Source organism: Mauremys mutica, chromosome 5, assembly GCF_020497125.1.
Source record: "Mauremys mutica isolate MM-2020 ecotype Southern chromosome 5, ASM2049712v1, whole genome shotgun sequence".
Taxonomy (NCBI): Eukaryota; Metazoa; Chordata; order Testudines; family Geoemydidae; genus Mauremys; species Mauremys mutica.
The window spans coordinates 60,023,674-60,044,454 of NC_059076.1; the positions used below are offsets into that span (position 1 = coordinate 60,023,674).

The following is a 20,781-nucleotide window of genomic DNA, read 5'->3' on the forward strand; positions in this document are numbered from 1 at the left end:
CAAATGTTCAGAGGATTAGGACTCAAGGGGGCTGGTTGGGCCCATCATTGCTGTTAGTTAAGTTATGCACAATGAGAAACTCAGCATAGTCTCTCCAACTCTCTAAAGTAACTGGGTATTACTTCCCACTTTCCCCTGAAACAAATGGAAGACATTTGTGATTACCACTTGCAGAGTGTCATGCAAATACTGTGTTCCATGCCTTTGGTCAGTAAGACTGGGTGTAAATAAAAAAATGAATGTATTGTTATTATTCTGTACTTCCTTCAAAAAAGGCTGTTATGCAGACTTCAGGACATTGACAGAATCTCATCCCAGGCTCAGATGCACTGTATTTCAATTTTACGTATAAGGCTTTGAGTTATAAAACCTAATTCATAGATGTGAAAAAAAGTGTGAGTAATACAAGGAGCAAAGCTTTGTAAGCATCTTTACTTGTTCAAAGCATAACTGACAGCTGGGATGGAGATTACTCTTGGTTCCCTAATTATGCACAAGAATCAATTTATTCACATTTGTTATGTTGATACATCCTAGGGGAGAGAAATGTTAGTCCAAACTGCTGCCACTCATGCATATACGCACTTACAACTGCCTCTCTATTGTCACCTACCACAGCCCACCTGGGGGATGCCTGCCCTTTAAAATATAACATGGTACAAACTGTATACATGTAATAATAATCTTTCCACAGGTTTCATAATCCAGCATCCAAAACTGTCACAAGTGGTAAATTTACAATGATAAGAATCTGTTTGTGTGCAACAATGAGAATTAGGCTCTTAAGTGTCCCATTATGAGGTGTGAGTCATGCCTTGAACGCTAGACTCTGGGCCAGATTCAGCCCTCATGAAAGCAGACACGGGGTTTGGTCCAGCTTATGCCAGGATAGGGTTGAATTTGATTTTCTGGGTGCATAACAGTGGCTGAAGCATTTTAGGAAAGGCTCCTTTAACAGTGAAACTGTTACTACCTCAGTTGGAGAGGATCAATACATCCTCCCATTGCTTATGTTTAAACACTCTCCTTAATTCCTCCATGTTTCTATGGCAGCAGAATTACCTCCCCGTTTCATTCACTACCAAGAGAATTGCTTAAACATGAAGCATCTGGGGTTATTAGGGGTGGATCTGAAGATAGGTCATGATTACAGTTTGTTACATATTCACAGTCTATATTATCATTATCAAAGTTTCTGATTATCTTATGTCCTTTCTTTAGCTTCATGCTCAGCGGTGGCCATTTGAGGATTCTGATTTCGGGCTGTTTCTTTGCAAATTCCTCCCCTTTATACAGAAGGCATCAGTGGGCATCACAGTCCTCAATCTCTGTGCCCTTAGTGTGGACAGGTACAGTATCTCTCATCCTTTTGTTGGACACTGTTCTTTGAGACCTCTCACTTGTGCTTGTTCTAGAACTGAGAGCCAGGAATGGTGTGGTTATACCACAGGTATAAGTGCATACCTTAACAGTGCGTCTTGTTCATACTCTCAAAAACATATAGGATTCAGTTTTACTGTTAGGATTTGTTGTATGGCAAGTTTTAGTCTTTTTTGAAAGTGTGTGTACTAAAATCCCAATTTTTCCTCACTCAAAGGACAAATAGCTTTCTAGGCGCAAGTCATTGTGGGCAATGATCTAAGAGCACAGCACAGGGGCCAAAGAATCCCTGTGTTCTGATCCTGGCTGGTGCTTACTTCCTTTGTAGCCATGGACAAATCACTCATGCCCAAATTTTCAAACCTGAGTGCCTAAGGTCAAGAACTTACATCCATATGTAGGCCCCTAAATAAAAGTGTCCTTATTTTTCGGGGTGCACTCAAAGAGCATCCAGTGCTCCTACTGATGTCAGTAGATGTCCCATTGACTTAAATAAAGTGGGTCTGATTTTCAAAAGTGTTGAAGTCAGTGGGAGATCCGAGTGCATCTCTGAAACTCAGGTCACTTTTATGTAAGTATTTAACTTTAGACTCCCTCATTTGAAAATGTTGGTATTAACCTCTCTGGGTCAGTTCCTGATTTCACTGGGGTTGAGATTTACTCTGGTGCAACTGAAATTTGAATCTGACCTTACATGTCTGTTTGCCCCCAACACATTAATTCTTATGCAGAAATTGGATTCTCTTAACATTGTTTCACTTAAAGTCGCATTTTTCAGGAACGTAACTACAATGTTAAGCGAGGAGTTACGGTACTGATTCTAATCCCACACTAGCTTTATTCTTTAATGGAAATAGCATAGGGTTGTTTTAGTGATTAATTAGTTAATGTTTGTAAAGTATTATATACGTGATAAATTGACTACAATGGAGTTACTCCCAATTTACTGCAGTATTAGTGAGAGTAGCATAGGGCCCAGTGGGATTGCACTGGTCAGAATTTATCCCATAAACTATACATTCCACATATGTTGTTGATGTAGGATCTGTTCCTTAGAGCACTCTCTCATGATCTCACATTTCTACTTCAAAGTTTTACACTGAGGCAAATATCATTCCCACATCTTTTGGGAGATAAAATTATTTTTCCAGTGCTCAGACCCGGTATTTCCATGGAGTTTTAAGTTTTTCAGTTTTGGGGTGCAATTAAAGAAATATGAGGTAATAGCACAATGTTATGTTCCATTTCAGATACAGATACTACTAAGTTACCCATGCTGATTGTGGATTATGTAAATTTTTTAATTGTGCGTCTTGTTTTCCATGGTGCAAAACTAAGCCAACGTAGCTTTTGGAAGTGCTGCTTTAAGCTTGGCATCATTGCATTAACACAACATCATTTCTTATATTTGTGGACAAATTGTGTATCAAAGTTATCAGCATTTTCAACTAGAACTTGAGAAAGTAAAGCAGAGAATAAAATAAGTATGTCTTACATAAGTAAAAGCTTCATTTGTTATTGCCAAATTAATTGGTCTTATTGTGCAAAGCACAGAAACATGGGTTGGGAGTAAAATAACAGTATTTCATAAACATGATAACTATAATATCTTGCTATCAAAGATGATTGGACATCCTTTGTCATTCAAAATAACAAATTTATATGTAAAAACGGATCATGGGTTGTTTGTTACGAACTTCCAAATTAGTGTTAGCAGCAGAAAGAATTTTAGAATTGTTGAAACCACATAGCAAGCTAAATGAATATATTCCAGTAAAATATGACCAGTTAGCCCTGTAAATTACCAAAACAAGAATCATTCTTATTTTTCATAGGTAACAAGCTAAAAAAAAACCCCTCCAACCTCTTTTGTCATATTAAAAGCCTTGTTAAAATACAAAATAAATCTAAGATCTTACTGGAAAAGAAGTCTGAACACTGATTCAAACTCCAGCGAAATTCTATCTGAAAGGAAAGCCAAGACAAAGCATTGCTGCTTTAACTGCTACTACTCTAGAGCAATAGGTAATTAAATATCTGGAAAAGTTATACATGGTCATTAATAAAACAGCTTTGTTTTATGCCAGAGCCCCACAGTTGGTGTCAATTACACATACATCCTTGACTTCAAATGGCAGAACTTAATCAGAAAAACCCAGTCTTCCACCTCTTTGGTCACTGTTGCTCCTCTAATCATCTTTTGTGGATGTTAACCCTGATTTAGGAACCATAAGTTTGCTCCTTTTTGCAAGGATTGTCCCTGCCTTTAACTACGTCTGTCTATTATGAAACGCTGCCCATCACCCATGCCCATACAGAAACTGGCCTGCATGGATGGTGTACTAAGGTTTAACTGTTTACGTCCGGGGGAACAATGCTGTTCACATGTGGAGAAGGTTTTTAGAGGCTGACAGACAGTGCCACACCAGCCGTTTACCCTTTAAAGGAAACGCACATTTGTTGTAAATCCCTGTCAGGCATTTTTAAACTCTGGTTCATGGTGATGACTACAGTCTGAGTCTTTTCTAAACAGTGCCTGACTGTGACTAAGGCTATGTCTACAGTGCTGCCTAATGTTGGGAAAACTTAAGTCACTAAGGGTTTTTTTTTCCCCACTGAGTTTTTTTACTCTTGCTCATGTCCCAGACAATGATTGTAAGGTGAAGGGTAAAGGTAAGGATCTTATCCCGTATGTGTAAGGTCTCATTTAGCCTTTGCGGCATACTGTGCTGTGTGGAACACTCACTCCAGGTTATATGCTTTCATCTGGTAGCCCAGTTTTCAGTATCTATGCAGATGGGCAAGATCATGCCAATAAACCACAGCACTGAGTGGTCACCATAAATATCCTCCCAGCCACTACCCAGCTGGCTGCAGCTGAGCTGGCTTTTCTAGTGAGCAGTCATTCTAGTCTCTTCCCAAAAAGAACAGATCAATAGCAGGAGAACCAGTGTGGTTTAGTGGAGTTAGCATAGGAATGAAAGCAAGGGATTATTTGTACTCTAAATTTGATTCTGACAATAACTCGTTCTTTGTCCTTGGTCAAATCACTTCCCCTTTGTGCATTAGTTTCCCCTTCTGTAAAATGGTACTTAACTACTATAGGGTTGTTGTGGTGATTATATAATGTTTCTTAACCAGGGGAGTAGTGAGTAGGAGCAGATAGATGATTTTACTTCTGTATTCAGCATTGGTGAGACCGATACGGGAATACTGCATATGGAGAGGGTGCAGGAAAAACCCACAAAAATAATTCAAAGCCTGGGGGAAAAGCCTTCCAATGAGACACTTAAAAACCTCTGTCGATTCAGTTTATCAAACAGAAAATTGAGAATGACTTGATTACAGTGTATAAGGCCTGGTCTACACTAGGAGGGGGGATCAATCTAAGATACACAACTTCAGCTACGAAAATAGCGTAGCTGAAGTCGACGTATCTTAGATCGACTTAGATTGACTTACTTAACGTCCTGGCAGCACGGGATCAATGGCCGCCACTCCACCGTCGACTCTGCTTCCACCTCTCGCCCTCGTGGAGTTCTGGAGTCAACGGGGAGCGCGCTCGGGGATCGATGTATCACGTCTAGACGAGATGCAATACATCGATCCCCGATAGATCCGGCATACCCTAAGACATACCCTAAGTACCTCTTCAGGAAGAAAATACCGGATACTAAAGGGCTCTTCATTCTAGTGGAGGAAGGCATAAGAACCAATGGCTGGAAAATGAAGTGAGGCAAATTCCAATCAGAAATAAGGCACTCATTTTTAACAGTGAGGGTGATTAACCACTGGAACAATCTGCCAAGGATAGTGGTGGATTCTCCATCTCCTGATGTCTTCAAATCAAGACGGGATGCTTTTTTTGAAGCATACACTTTAGCCAAACACAAACTATTGGGCTCAATGCAGGAGTACCCAGCTAAATTCCCTGTAAGCTGTGCAGCTGCACAGCTGTGCAGCAGCCTACTAAGTGCCACACAGGCGCTCAGGGAAACCACTCAGTCAGGACCTGCTGCAGCCAGGGGAGGGGCAGCCCAAACCCAATCCTGGCCCAGACCTGGCATGGCCAAGGGAGGGGGTGCCTATCCTGTGGCCCAGCCCCAGAGCTGCCATGGCGGGGAGAGCCCTGAGCCTCCACCCACACTCCAAACCCCTCAGCCCCACACCCACCCCATGAATTTTGTTATGTGCACCAATATAAAGATGATGTGTCACACATCACCTCCATACTGGTGCACATAACAAAATTCATTCCACACATGTGGGAAAAATTAGAGGGAATACTGCCCAGATTATATTTAAAGGTCTGTTATATACAGAAGATAAGACTAGATCAGGGGTGGGCAAACTTTTTGGCCCGAGGGCCACATCTAGGTATGAAAATTGTATGGCAGGCCATGAATGCTCATGAAATTAATGTGATGGTGGACTCTGGGGTGGGGTTGGGATGAGGGGTTGGGGGTGCAGGAGGGTGCTCTGGGCTGTGACCATGGGTTTTGGAGGGCGGGAGGAGGATCAGGGCTGGGGCAGGGGCACAGGAGGGGGACAGGGGTGCAGGCTGCAGGTGGTGCTTACCTCAAGCAGCTCCCAGAAGCAGTGGCATGTCCCCCCTCTGGCTCCTACACAGAGGGGTAGCCAGGCCAATGGGAGCTGCGAGGTTGGGGCAGGGGTGATGTGCAGAGCCCCCTGGTTGCCTCTATTCATAGGAGCTGGAGGTGGGGGACATGCCGCTGCTTCTGGGAGCTGCGTGGAGCCACAGCACACGCAGAGTGTGGCAAGCCCTGGACCTTGCTCCTTAGCAGGAGCTCAAGGGCCGGCTGTCTGAGAGGCCAGATGCAGCCCCTGGGCCATAGTTTGCCCATCCCTGGACAAGATGATTTAATGGTTCCTTGTAGTCTTAAACTCTATGAATCTAAAAGCATTATATACATGCCAAATAGTAGGGAGGACTGGTTAGAGGCAATGAAGACCAAGTGAGGATAAATAATTAAGACTGTATAGAGTAAAAGAAAGCAGAGAGAACTGGAGAAGGACAGCAAGGGATGGACACAATACGATACAGGAGCAAGCAAGTGGGTAAACAACATAATAGGAAAGCTAAAGATTGAAAAGAAAGAAGATGGGGCTTTTCAAACAATAGAGAGAATAACAAAAGCAGAAAAAGAGACAAGAAAACAATCTGGAGATTAATAGAATGTGTTAGACATTGATGGCAAGAAAAGGAAAAGAAAAAGAAAAGTCAGAAAACACACACATGGCTTTTAGGTTGGGGAATTGAATGCAATGTATTATGCTCCTTTGTTTTATAATACTTCCCTGATATACATACTATATTTCTGTAAGTTTGAAGGAATCAAACTCTGCAACATTTTCACGCACCTAATTATAGGCCGTTGGGGGCTAGAGAAAGATCCTTTGTATTAAATAGTTCACAGTACAAACACTTGTAAAATTACAGTACACTATTTTACTGAAGTTATCCTTGTACCAATTGAGTACAGCTGACCATATAATTTCTGTATGAAAATGTATTCAACAAATTCTGATAATCAAATTATTAAATTTATTCTTTATTTGAAATGATTCAAATTCAATAAGTAATTCTTGGTCTGATGAGTCATTTGAATTGTGAGCTGCAAAAATCGCAACTGAATATGCAGGACCCAATTCTCCACTGCCCTCCCTCTTGTATAGTGATTTACAGCTATGCAAAAAGGTTGTAAAACATGACCAATTCTGAATAATAGTTTACTTTGCACAAGTGTAAATGACTGCACAAAGTGTAGAGAAGTAGAGAATCAGGTTCACAACTTGCAATTCACTCAATTACAAAAGTTACATGAGTAACTAACAGCACAAACTTCAGATAGTGTATTTGACTGTAATTTGTAGTTCAAAGTTACACACAATATTAGTTATATATATCATCCAATTGGGGAACTGAAATAATATCATGACTTGTGTATCTGAATAAGAATTTTACAAACATACAATTCAAGGTTCAGTTTCTATTACTATTCATGTACATATGCTGAAATTATCCTTCTTGGATATTCCTGATAATAAAATTCAAGCACTTGAATTTTTTTCACAAAGCAACATTGAAAAGGGTCAGAGATATGATCAAACAAACTTGATTTTGAAAGTGAATAAATATTATGGCAGAATTTCTTTGGCTATTCAGTCAGCTCTGTTACTGAGGGTAATTTCCTAAATCATTCAACTACAGTTTGCTCAGTTAGATGATCTTATAGCTTTGTCTCATATGCCCTCCAGGGACTGAGCAATCACCTAAACTCTTAGGGCATTCTCAGAGCATAGGAATACATTTCAAATAAGGTTTTTTTGAGTTTTTCCTTTTTTTCCCCCCTGCAAGTCTAAAATGGCCTAAGCTGTTTTAATATCTTGAAGAGCTTATATAAGAGCTTTTCCCCAGCATGTCTTGCAAGTATGCTGTATGAGCCTGTAGTATACACCAGATAGGGAGATTCTAGTCTGTATACTATTAAAGTGATGAAAAACTGAGCACTTTGCAGCTTCCACTTTTCTATTCTCTGCTATTATTCTACAGTCCTGCCATCCAATAGTTTTCCTCTGAGAGTAAGGGCCCAATCCTGCATCCATTGATTCAGTCTATTTCCCAAATATCCTTGCTGTATGAGACTGAATTCATAAGTCCACCATCACATTAATGAGATCGTACATGGAACTTCCACCAGGCCCTACGACTAACAACATCTCCCATTGAAATTTTTACTGTTTCAGTGGGCCCATATTCATATTGTACATAACTATTGCGTAAGGAGTTGGACAGTATGTCTAGGATTCCTATTTTGTTTTCCAAACTTCAGAAAAATGCTTCTTCAACAGACAGTATGATAAACTTATACCTCCCCATTTGGAATTACTATACTATATTTATTTATTGCTGTTTTGGGGAAGTAAACAAACAAATTAAGCATAAACAGTTTGCAAAGTGGAACTGAATAGATTAAAGAATTCTGCCCATTGGGCCACTTTAGATTATTACAGGGGGACAATATACTGTTGCTGCCAGAGAACCACAGCCTGTTTCTGAAAAGTCCTGGTAACCTCTTTATTTTTAAATGGATAACGTTATGGAACAAAGTGTACTGTTTTTAGCATGGATTTTATTTTCAGACTTTCTTACCCCATGCTTCAGTTTCTCATAGGAAAAGTGATGTAGGTACTGCGACTGAATTGACATGCTGTCAATAGCACTATCTAGCACCCATACTATTTGTATTCTGAGGCCAGGCTAGAAATTGCCCCATATTATAAAATCTGGTATTTTTAGCATTTAAAATAAATGGAAGATTGCACTTTAAGCCGAGTAAACAAAACACACATGTTTTCCTGCTTGTGACTGGTTTTGTTTTGGGGTTTTTTTCAGTATTTTAGTCTAGGAAGATTGACAGCCCTACTCTGGATATAAAATATTAGTTAACTGCCTGCAGATACAGTGCTGCCCTATGTAAATATTTGTATCCAGCTGTCTACCACCAACCTCCTGATCTGTTCCACAATGCTGCTGGTGGCATTATGGGTGGTAGGTTTCCTGGATGAGTAGGATCCTCTGTTATCACATAGGTAACACAGATCTAAGGCTGCCACTCTGAGGTAGTTTAAGGAATCAAGAACCATCCCTGATATGTTAAGACAACCCAAGAGCTCTAGATCTTAATAAAGAAAATAGGCTGGAATGTCATGCTTATCTCTTTATTTTAGGTACAGAGCAGTTGCCTCCTGGAGTCGTGTTCAGGGAATTGGTATCCCCATGATCACTGCAATTGAAATTTTCTCCATTTGGATTCTCTCCTTTATACTGGCTATTCCAGAAGCAATTGGTTTTGTCATGATACCTTTCAAATACAAAGATGAAAATCATATTACCTGCATGCTCAATGCTACAAACAAGTTTATGATGGTATGTATAATATTAAAGTAATCAAAGTTCCTTCTTTTGCAATCAACAGTTTAGAATATAGACTCTTGCAGGATGTCGGACTGAAGAGTGAAACAAAGCTTTATTTATCCATTAAAGTTTGAGACTCATACAACAGTAGATTAATTAGGATAGGGAACGTCAGTTTTACTCATGAGTCCCCATATTCAGCCTCAGCTAATACGGTAAAAGTAAATCTGACCTTAAAGCATTATCCTTTGAAAGACTTGAAAGACTCATGTGAGGACGTGAATCCCAGGAGGCTGAGAGCATTAGGAAACATGTTTAAAATGCACATTTCCTGTAGAAAACTAGTTCCATGTGGACTTACAAGGCAAACAAAAGGATGCCTATTTCTCTTAAATGAGCCCAGTTTTGTACTTTGATGTAAGCTTCTTGCAGCTCAGATTCCTTAATTAATCATTTACAGACATCTTGCTGTAGGTTTTATAACTTGGACATGTCAATAACTAAGTGCTGTATACAGAGTCTACAAGTTGGTAAAGGTTGTGGGTGTATTTTTTGTTGTTCATTTGAACTTTTCTTTATCACACTCATGTAGTCCTTATGGGAGTTTTAGAAAGTGAAGTGTTCCTTTTCAGCACAGAACAGGTCCACCATGGGGAACAGCAGTGCAAGTTTCCCTACATTCCCCTACCAAGATGCTTCAAGCATGATCTGGAGGAACATCCTGTAGCAGGGAAAATTATTCTCTCTGTGTATGTCTTCTCAGTCCTTGTCTCTCTGCCAACAAGGTGGCAAATGGCAATCTCCACCTGCCCAGCCCAGGCAGCAAAAATTTTAAAATGTGAGGCTTGACTCTTTTGGGTTTCTGCTACCAGAATCCAGGCTGTGCATCCCACGTGGTGGAACTTCTGCCCACAGATTACAGCTATGCAAAGAGCCCACCACCCCCTCCTCCATGTGGTGATGATGAGAAAAAAGCCAACTAATACAATTCAGAAAGTCAGCTGGGGAGGAAGTTTGGCCAGTGCACTAAGGGTGTGTGCTGATTCATCATATGCCCTGAGTGGCTTTTCTAGGTGTGCTCCTATGAAGTCCCATCTGGAACGTAAAGTCGTTCCTCTGAGACGTCCTCCTGAACTATTTCCTTTACGCCTCCCTCCCAATAACACCTCTCAGATCTCAGTTCTGGACTTTATCTGTACAACAGGAGAAGGAGTAAATTCACTGAAGTTTGACCTGGTTATATCCTAGCTAGTGGGGAGGTCCATTGGAAGTTGGGTGCACTGGGCTTTAAAACCCTACTTAAGACCCAAAATCATTCTAGAGGAGAAGTGCTATTGGGCCCAGTTCTGAAAATCTTATCCTGAGTAGTACTTTCTTACTAACAGTCCCACTGGCTTCAATGGGAATATTTGTGTGATAGTCAACATGTATAAAGGTTTCAGAACCAGGCCTATGACCAGTGGTCCCTCCTTTCCTTCGACCTGTCCAGAGAGAAAGCTTTCCCTTAGTAACTTATGTTTTCTCTCAAGTAACCCATGGCTGTACTGATGGAGTGCATAAAAAATCAACCTCATTAAATGGATGTCAATTAATCTGGAGTATAGCTTTGATTTTGTTCCTTTTCAGAAGCTGAGCACTATTCAGAAATATACGTAAACAAGATCTCAGACCTCTGACTTCTTTCTACAGTAGTTAGGAGACACATAATCCTCCATTATTAACATCATGATATTTTGGTGTGGGAACTGTGATGTTACAAGTAAGATCACATCCGTTAGGAATAAACAAGCTGGGGAAAGAGTTTGAGAAAGAAGGGAGTGGTCCCATTTTACACACATCCGGCTCAGTGACTAATAACCTAGAGACAGGAAGTATTTAAAATGTCATATTTCAATGGAGAGTTTTGGTGATTAAAACAGCTCTTCTTTAAAAAGGGAAAATAGAATACAGCATGTCCTCAAGTGTGCAAATATAGCTGCCAACAGAGGAATAAAATTGTAAATGTTTTGTCAAATGTAATATGCTTCCTAAATCACTACCAGCAGTTTAACTGTACATAGGAAAATACTGGGAAGTTATTGTTGGGCCTGATTTCCTGTCATGAAAGTCACATAGCACACGTACCAGGTAAATAAATGGTTAAAACTAACCAGGCAGCTGAAGCCATTGGAAGCAGCCAGTCTTAAGCTTCACATTTTCCAGATAAGCACACATTAAGTGGCCTCTATCTGCCTACTACATAAGCACACCAACTAGTAATCTATCCACTGATAGCTGAGGATGATTACACTTACAAGACATTTTTAACCTGCCCATTTTGGAATCCAGAACAGTTTACAGGAGCCTTAAAAGGTAAATGACTTTTGCTGAGAAAGGCTCTTATCAAGACTTGTTATCCTAGAGGTTTAATATGCAGTGTAGTGTTTGTGTTATTATTGGGACTTAGGAGTCAACCTGCAGCTTGTTTCTATTTGGCAACTCAGTTGTGTGGTAAGTGTTGAGCACTGATTTACATGAATGAGCATAAATACCCAGCAAGCACTTCCTGAAGCTGCAATTTCCAACCCAAGACAGATTGTAACAAAGTTATAGACAGGTTATCACCAGGGTAAATTAAATGTTTATGCTGCTGCCAAATGCCTGTTTTGTCTCTATAAAGTATTCAAGGCTAAAGGTCATCTCCCTGATTCCTCTATATTAGATATAGAAATAGCATGGTAATCAAGGGCATAATATGCTAGGTGCAAACCTTGGTAAGAGAACACCTTATAACTATTCAGTTTAATATAAGGGATGAGTTTAGTCACACCATTATGGAGATTAAAATACAGGTTTATTACTAATTCAAACCCTTTAAAACTTTGGGCTAATTAACAAGTGATGATAAATCAGGAGTAGGAATTAGATATATTTATCTTGTTCCCTGAGAAATGTCTTGATGATGCCTCAGAAAAAAATCTTCTGCAAACAGTCAGAATCTTACTCCACCACAAACACATCTTACAAGGAACAAGAATGCACAAAGTTCACTCCACTTAATAGCTCAGAAGAACCACTATTAACCACCACATGTTCCGTTATATTTCTGTTGTCCATTGCATTGCATTTGGAGAGAATTCATTCTCTTTTTTCTCTCATCTTCAGTTTTACAAAAACGCAAAGGATTGGTGGCTGTTTGGATTTTATTTCTGTGTGCCACTAGCATGTACTGCTGTCTTTTACACACTAATGACTTGTGAAATGTTAAACAGAAGGAACAACAATTTGAGAATTGCCCTCAGCGAACATCTTAAGCAGGTAAATATTAGGGAATCCCAGGTCGAGAAAACACTGCTGCTGTGTCTGCAAGTTGGTTTATAAACATTTCAAAACAGGTTTTAATAAAATAAATTCCAGAAATAGAAAGTGAGGTTACCGGTGACTTCTGACCTTGAGGTATTCAACCAAACCCAGAACACAAGAGTAATTTATAGAATACGTAGATATTGGAGACTGTATGTTCAAGAAACTAAACAGTGTTTATTTCCTTTCCTAAGAAAGTGTGAGAGTCTTGCTCATCCACTCTTTAACCTTAAATCTCTACTGGCTAAATTCCTTAGAATGCTGCTACAAAGATTTGGCAAAAATATGTTTTCTGAATTTTTACCCCTAAACATAAAACTCTGCTTGTCCTTTCCACTTTAGCTACAGCTGAATACTTTACATTTCTTGAAAAGAGCTACAGATCATGCATCCTGGTTATAAACACTTTGGCCTTGTCTACACTAGACTTTTTGGAGAAATCACCCTTTGTTGTACTGGTGGTAGAAACAGTAAGAGCACTAGTGTAGACAGGGTTCGGGCCGCCATCAGCATTTTTGCCACTCTCTCATCTACACCTACTCTGAACACTTTTAGATAGTGATAAAAACATCAATGTCTTGTTTACACTGATGCTCCCATCATTGCAACCATGAGTGGCAAAAAGAAGTCTAGTGTAAACACTGATTACGGCACAAAGTTACTCACAGTAATATCAGACCGTACTTTGCTTGGTTTGCAGCTCTTTTCTATATTACCTTCCAGACTGCAGTTTTAAAACCTTTAGCCAAGTCCCTGCAATTAAGGTCTGAAAGGAGGCTACAATTGCTACCTCACCCCCTCAAATCCTGACCCTCTGTCTACAGCTGTGAATGACCCTTTAAAGGCTGTACCTGTGCAGTCTCACTGCACAAGGGTGAGTCCTAGGGTTTTTACCCCATTCATAATACAAAGTGAGCTCTATGAGAGTGCTCTCCACAGCTGTGCTTGAAAGGGAATAGAGCCAGAGTCAGGTAGGCCAAAGGAGAGACTGCATCCTCCACCATGCAGATGCTTCAGTCCTTCCCCACATGGGGCAGGTGGCTTTAGGACCCCAGAGTCCACTCCACTTTGGAAGTGTGTGGAGAGGACTCCTCCCACTACTTTCCCCTTGCTGTGATCTCCAAAGCCCAGCCAAGGTGGATTTATGCCTCAGTTTATAAAAAAGTGTCTTTTTAATTGTCATTTTTGCTCTCTCACTTTCTCCCCTTCCTCACACAGCCTCCTCCACATTAATGCTTAATTGTGCTCCTGGCTGCAGCAGCCCCATTCTTAGCACAGAAGTCAAAGTTACATCAGATTTCATATTTTGATAACTGCTATTACAAGAAAGAAGCAATAATAATATTAAGTCATATCTGGAGATTAACTGGAGTGATGCGGCTGAAAATTGTAACAATAGAGGCTTACCCTGCATGTTATATTCCAGTGGCAGCTGCAGAGGCAACAACTATATTCTTAACCCACACACACACACACAATTCCTTTCACTAACCCACCCACACCTGTTGGACAGGACATATGCATTGACAAGACTCAGGTGAAACCACCTGTAAAGGCCTGAGCCTGAAGTCTGCTCATGAAAAGCTCCCATTCAATTTAATAATTGTTCCTGAATAAACATGAGTTTTGCATGAGCAATCTTAAGTGCATGCTATTTTTGTGCTGCTATCACTTCCCTGCCCTTATATAGCAATGTGACTGACATGTATCAGTAATCTTTTTCTTTGCTTTCTTCCTTCAGCGTCGAGAAGTTGCAAAGACAGTTTTCTGTCTGGTAGTGATTTTTGCCCTTTGCTGGTTTCCTCTCCATTTGAGCCGAATTTTGAAGAAAATGGTATACAATGAAAGGGACCCTAACAGATGTGAACTGCTCAAGTACTGTATCTTCTTATCTCAACCATTTAGAATGAAAAAATATAGGGTGATATGTTACCTAGAGTTTAATGTGATTGTTCATGCAGCTGTGAGAACTGGTAACTTAACCAGTCAGAGCCAGACACTAGAAGATTGTAAGTGCCGACTCTCTTCCATTTTCTGATCTTTCCATTATATCCTTCAGTTTTAGGGGATTCTATTCCAATGAGGTTTCATGATAGAGCAGAATTTGGACCATTGCCATTATGTTCACCTTCCTCTCATTTTTCCAAACTGGAATGTCTGACTAGTTATTTCAGACAAGCCTTTACTGACACATTGCCTATGCTAGAAGATCAGTATAGACCAGTGGTTCCCAAACTTTAACAACCTGTGAACCCCTTTCAATAGAATGTCAAGTCTCACGAACCCCTTCCTAAAAATGAATATTTCCAGGAATTTTCTCCTTTACCTGAGTATAAATTATAAAAGCAGTGATCTTGGAAATATAAAATTTGTTTTTATGACATGCTTATTACACACTATTTATGATTAATTATTATTTATCATTACAGTATTTTTATTAAACTATTAAAGGGTAACACTCTTCCAAGATCTCACTTTCGTAGCTTGTGTCAGTTTGAATAAGCCTGTTATAAGACAAGGCTCCTATGTTTCATCAAGGAGTATCAGATGTAAAAGAGCAGGAAGGTTTTTAAGAAGCCAGCTCAAAGAGTTCCTCCTACACAAGCATTCAGGTCTTCAGCAGTCCAGGCAAAGAACGTACAGTACAACAAAGCTTAAGCTTGTTCTTCATAATAATTTTAAAAACAATACTAGCTACCTATTTAATTTTAAAAACAGCAAAAAAAATCCACCTCCCTTTCCATTTCTTATAAGGAGTCTTGCAGTTTAAATCTCCTCAGTGTGATAGAGATGCTTGCTTTGATCTGCTTAGCTCTTGGAAGTCCAGGGGCTGCTGGCCCTGGGCTGCCCGGGGTCTCAAGGGCCAGCTCTGTCCGCCATTAGAGAATTTTTTCCTGAGAACCCCCTGTAACATTTCATGAACCCCAGTTTGGGAACCACTGGTATAGACAGTAGAGAATTGGCCTGTACATCAGAGAAAAGTATCCATGTGCTATGCTTGTGCCCTTACAATGTGTAAAGAGTTGTAATTATTTTACTTTCTCTTTTGTTGCCTAGTTTCTTGTTGCCACTGGATTACATCAGCATTAACCTGGCAACCATGAACTCTTGTATAAACCCCATAGCTCTCTATTTTGTGAGCAAGAAGTTTAAAAACTGTTTCCAGGTAAGACATCTGGCATGAGACATTTTTATGTAGCTGTCCCGCAGACATGCTCCATTAAAGTACTTAATGATAATATAGTACTTTATATATATAATTTTATATACCGGTATATAATTTATAAAGTTTAAGGAAGAGCATGTAAAGGTATGAAGTTATCTAATTTATTAGCTAGAAGGTCACATAGCACACATACCAGACTGAGAGCTGAAACTATCCATGCAGTGTAGGTACTAAACCAGTATAATAGAATTTTGACAAACTCCACCAAGTCAAACATTCAGTGATCTGTGCATGTACATGTTAGGTACTGTCTACCAACCTAATGTGCATACATGGAGTGGAATTAATTTGATCACATTTCTCCCAATATTAGCATCTACTCAGAATGATGAATACGTCTGGCAGAAATCACAATCTCTCCATCATCAGGAAATCACACTTTGGCTCAAATTTTCAACTTTGGAAGCCCAAAGTTAGGAAACTAAATCCAAACTCAGGAAGTTAAATAAGTGGAATGGCTTTCAGAGTTGCTGGACAGCTGTATAGTCCATTTTTCACATGAACTCAAAATGGAAACCTGAAAACTTCGGGCTAAAGTAACCTCCTTTACTTATCACACTGTACCTCCAGATTGCTATTGGTGGTGCTTCCTAAAGTACCCATTCACAACAAAAGTAGTAAAGTGAGAGAGAAGATGAGAGTGAAGAGAGAATAGAAAGAAGTAGAATGGGGGGAGGGAACTGTGAAACCAGCTGACCGTTCAAAATATGTATAGTTTCCTTAGCTGTTAGGATTATATGCAAAGGAAAGAAAGCAAACCTGCCAATGTGCAACACAAGCCAATGAATCATGTGACAAATGGTTACCGTGTGGAACACCTGTGTTTTGTTCAGCATTGCATGCACTAATTTAGAGGGTTTTTTAGGATATTTCCAGGGCTGGCTTTAGGCACCAGGATTCCAAGCATGTGCTTGGGGTGGCACTCTTCAAGAGGCGACATTCCGGCCCTTTGGGGCGGCATTTTTAAAGGGGCAGCACTCTAGCTTTTTTTTTTTTTTTTTTGCTTGGGGTGGCAAAATACCTGGAGCTGGCCCTGGATATTTCCACACTTTATAAATGAAATAAAACCAGGTTTGCAAGCAGTTACAAATTGTGGGGGGCTGAGGGGGCAATCCCTGCCCAGGGTGCTGGGGGACTGGTGGGTTTGTGAAAAGGATCTTTGCCTGGACCTCTCATTGGATACTTGGAGAACTGTGGCTGGAAATAGAGTTGGACCTACCCAGGCTGCCTCCAATATAATTAATTCAGTCCCTCTGCCTGCCCCAGTACAATTAGTTCAGGCCACCCCCCACCCCGTCATACAACTAATTTATGCCTTTCATCCCCTCACTGTAATTCACCCCCACATATCCCATACCAAACACAATACATTCAGGCCACCCTCCCATGTTACAATTAAGTTATCCCTCTACCTGAGTATCAATACAGTTATTTTACATCCCAACCCACAGATACACAATACAGTTAACTTAAGTCTAGTTCTGTCTATCTGCAAAGCTCTTTTGCTGCTGCTGTGTCCTGAAGAGGTCACTAGTCCTGCTATTGCTGCTGGAATTCCAGTCCTCATTCCCCTTCCCTCTCCAGAGCAGAGTCAGGAATCCCACCTGCCTAGGATCGGACTTTGTTTTCCATGAGAGGGGGGAGAAAGCCTGAGGGAGCAGGTTGTGCTGCTGCACTTTTCAAAAGAAGTAATGGAGCCTCCTAGGCTGTGCAGAATCCAGCAGCATAGGCTTGAGTCACCATCCTCACCACTCTCCTGGCTAAAAGAAAAAAGTCTGCTCCTGCTCTTCCTCTCTCTGCTTCTTAGAAGGGTGGAAGGGATGAAGAAGAGGGAAAGAAAGGCTGAGGATGAGAATCTAAAGAGGATGAGGATGAGGATCTCTTGTTTTCCTCACCCCCACCTGTCTGCTACTACTAGATCTTGTCTTGGAACACTGCCTTAGTTTGCAGGACAGGAAGGGATGATCTGCTGTAGAGTGGAATGTATCACACAATGCATTACACTTGAGGAGTGTGGTGGCATCTCAACTTGCACACCCTACTCAGGCAAAATTCCCATTCAGTGAAGTGAAAATTTTGCCTAAATAAGGAGTGTAAGGTTAGGCCTTAATTTTGTTGTGTCATAGAGATGGGCAATTACAGAATCACCTGCATTTTTAAGGCCAAACTCTGCCTATGTACAGCTCCCACTTCTTCACTTGGAATCCCATGCACATGTCAGAAGACAGAATATACTTCTATAGAGAGTTTCTAGATTTATGTTATTTGGAATCTTTTTTTTCTTTCCAGTCATGTCTCTGCTGTTGCTGCTACCGATCCAAAAGTCTAGTGACTTCAGTGCCAATGAATGGAACAAGCATTCAGTGGAAAAACCATGAACTAAATAACCACAATACAGATCGAAGCAGCCATAAGGACAGCATAAACTGAGACTGAAGGACACTGAGACCACTTCAGAATCCAGGAGGAAAAAATGTCACATGAAAGCTGTTTAAGAGGGAATCTACTGAGTGTTCCACAAAATATAATCCATTCAGATGTTCTTTGCCCTTCTCCCTAATTTCAGAGGTGATTTAATGGATTGACTATAAATTTAAAGATCTGCAAATTCGGATCCTCTTGACAATGTTGCTATTTCTGAAAATTACATTCACCTTCTTAATGAAAAATGAAAGAGTCTCTCAGCACTGTGCAGGATGTTTGCAATCTTTGACCTAAGCAGGAAATGTCCAGTGTGTACCTGGTACCCAGCCATCTTTTTACTTGATGGCCAATTAGAATTAGTCACCATGGGATTTTCAGAAGATGTTGAATGTGGAATCTGTGAGGATATAGTTTATCTCTGTCTTTCTGCCACTTTTTAAGGAAACATTTAACTGAGTGGTGAATATATTCTGTATAAAAGTCTGTTTAGCATGAATTTTAAAAGCTTTTATTTGGAAATGTGTCAGTCCACACCAGTATTTTATATACTTAATTTTGCAAAACGAGACAATACATTAGCTGGGAAGTTAGCATTTCACAATTCAAAGATAGGAATAGACCATCTAAAAATAGCACCAACATTAGGCACTTACAGCAGACTGATACCAAAAGTAGGGTATTATAACGTGCTATTTATTCTAACTCTCTTTACAAAATAAACATATATTTTTCTATATCAGTAAAAGAGCAATCATTTTTAAAAGAAAATCTTGAAGCACATTTATAATTAGCCAGTCATGTTTAGCTCTTAGGCCTGTTATTCTGCAGAGACTGTATCTGTTTTGGATTTAAGTTGAAGTGGAGCGCAGCAATATCAATGTAACATAGTAAAGTGTTACTAAAAGTGTCCAAAACTGTTCTCAGAAGATGATCACTGCTTACAAATTGTGGACCTGAAGTTACAGTCCATGTGAAGGCAAAACTCCTGTTGGAGTCCATAGGAGTTGTGCATGCATATAGGTGTGTGTGTATGTGTGTGTGTGTGTGTGTGTGTGAAGAGAGAGCGAGAGATACTTACAAAGTTCAAACATTTAAAATGAGTTTGATGTTTTTATTGGGGTTATTAACCATATAAATGCAACTGATGATATAATGTATAGATGCTATTGCTCGCATACATGTAAATGTGTGACATAACTTTCTCTTTGTTATTGTCAACTTTTTGGTTACATGGCATGAAAATCATTGTCTGGCTGTTACATTTGCTGATTAGGTAGCATTTTACTAAATAGTGGAATGAAATATAGCACTATCATATACAATATACCTGCTGCAGAAATCTGCCATAAGACTTATAGTATCTGTTTTACCAGGTTGAAAGGTAATAGCAACAGCTACATTACGTAGTTCTTAACATCCAGTTGTGTTTCAAATGGAAGACATGAGCCTGCACATTATTTACAAAGTCAAAATATTAAGTGACTACAGTGACTTCCACTGCACAATTTCTCAAATGTTTACATGCACAGTGTATATTAAAAAACTGCTCCATAAATTACTTTATGTATTTTTGTGTGCTTTTGTCTTTATGGCATATATGCATGTATATATACACACACATATGAATGTGTGCTAATATATTAAAAACTTAAATATAATCTGACAATGCTCTGTAATGGTGCTCAAGAGCATGCTATTGAATGAGACCTCGCTGAATTTCTTTCAAAACAGCCTATCACCCAAACTGTATCAATAATCGGAGGGAACAAATAATGATAATTCTCTGAGAGTTTTGGCATAGTGGAGTTTCTCTGTACTCTGACATCACCAATGCCACAGTGACAGAATGCATTATGATGTGACACCGTTCAACATGAATTGATGTCTCTAGTAAACTCTGTTCTCTTGACCTATACTCCCTCATTTAGGGGTGTCTATCCTGCAGTGAGAGATCTGGTTGCCCCTTGTATAGACAGATCCATGCTAGCTCCAATTTAGCTAGTGTGGCCAACAATTGCCGTGAAGGTATGGCAGAGTGGGCTCTACAAGCTTGTCCATCTCCCACTGTTTTCATTTTTACTGTAACTTTGTAACTGTATTATTTGATTCTCATAGCATTGTGGGATACAGTTTGTATGAGGACATGATACAAAATCAAACTCTATAGAATTATATACAAGCAAAGATTTCTGCTCGAATATTCTGAAATTTCCTCAAGGCACGACAAACATTTTCATTATAAGACCCACTCAGGCTGCATACTAACATTGCCCTAATTCCTTCAAGGGAAGCTGCCATTCAAAACTTGGATCAGCAATTATCCCTAATTTACACTCCTTAGCCTGCCAAAGACTCAACAAGGGCAATTATCTTCAAAATGTGAGTGGGTGAAGCACCATAAAAGGTTTATAAAAACAGAAACCACCACAACTACCACCCCCAAAATGTATAGAAAAAACATCATGGAATG

General features: G+C 39.8%; 1 protein-coding gene across 1 annotated transcript in view; it reads left to right on the forward strand.

The window, feature by feature from the left end:
• EDNRA (endothelin receptor type A) overlaps positions 1-19,869 on the forward strand; it is a 40,001-nt gene extending 20,132 nt beyond the window's left edge. The window contains exons 3-8 of the mRNA XM_045018929.1: positions 1,222-1,349; positions 9,133-9,331; positions 12,464-12,616; positions 14,403-14,536; positions 15,719-15,827; positions 18,177-19,869. Of these exons, the coding sequence (XP_044874864.1) occupies positions 1,222-1,349; positions 9,133-9,331; positions 12,464-12,616; positions 14,403-14,536; positions 15,719-15,827; positions 18,177-18,317 (864 nt within the window). The 3' untranslated portion in view covers positions 18,318-19,869. The remainder of the gene's footprint in view (positions 1-1,221; positions 1,350-9,132; positions 9,332-12,463; positions 12,617-14,402; positions 14,537-15,718; positions 15,828-18,176) is intronic.
• Positions 19,870-20,781: the final 912 nt, after the last annotated feature.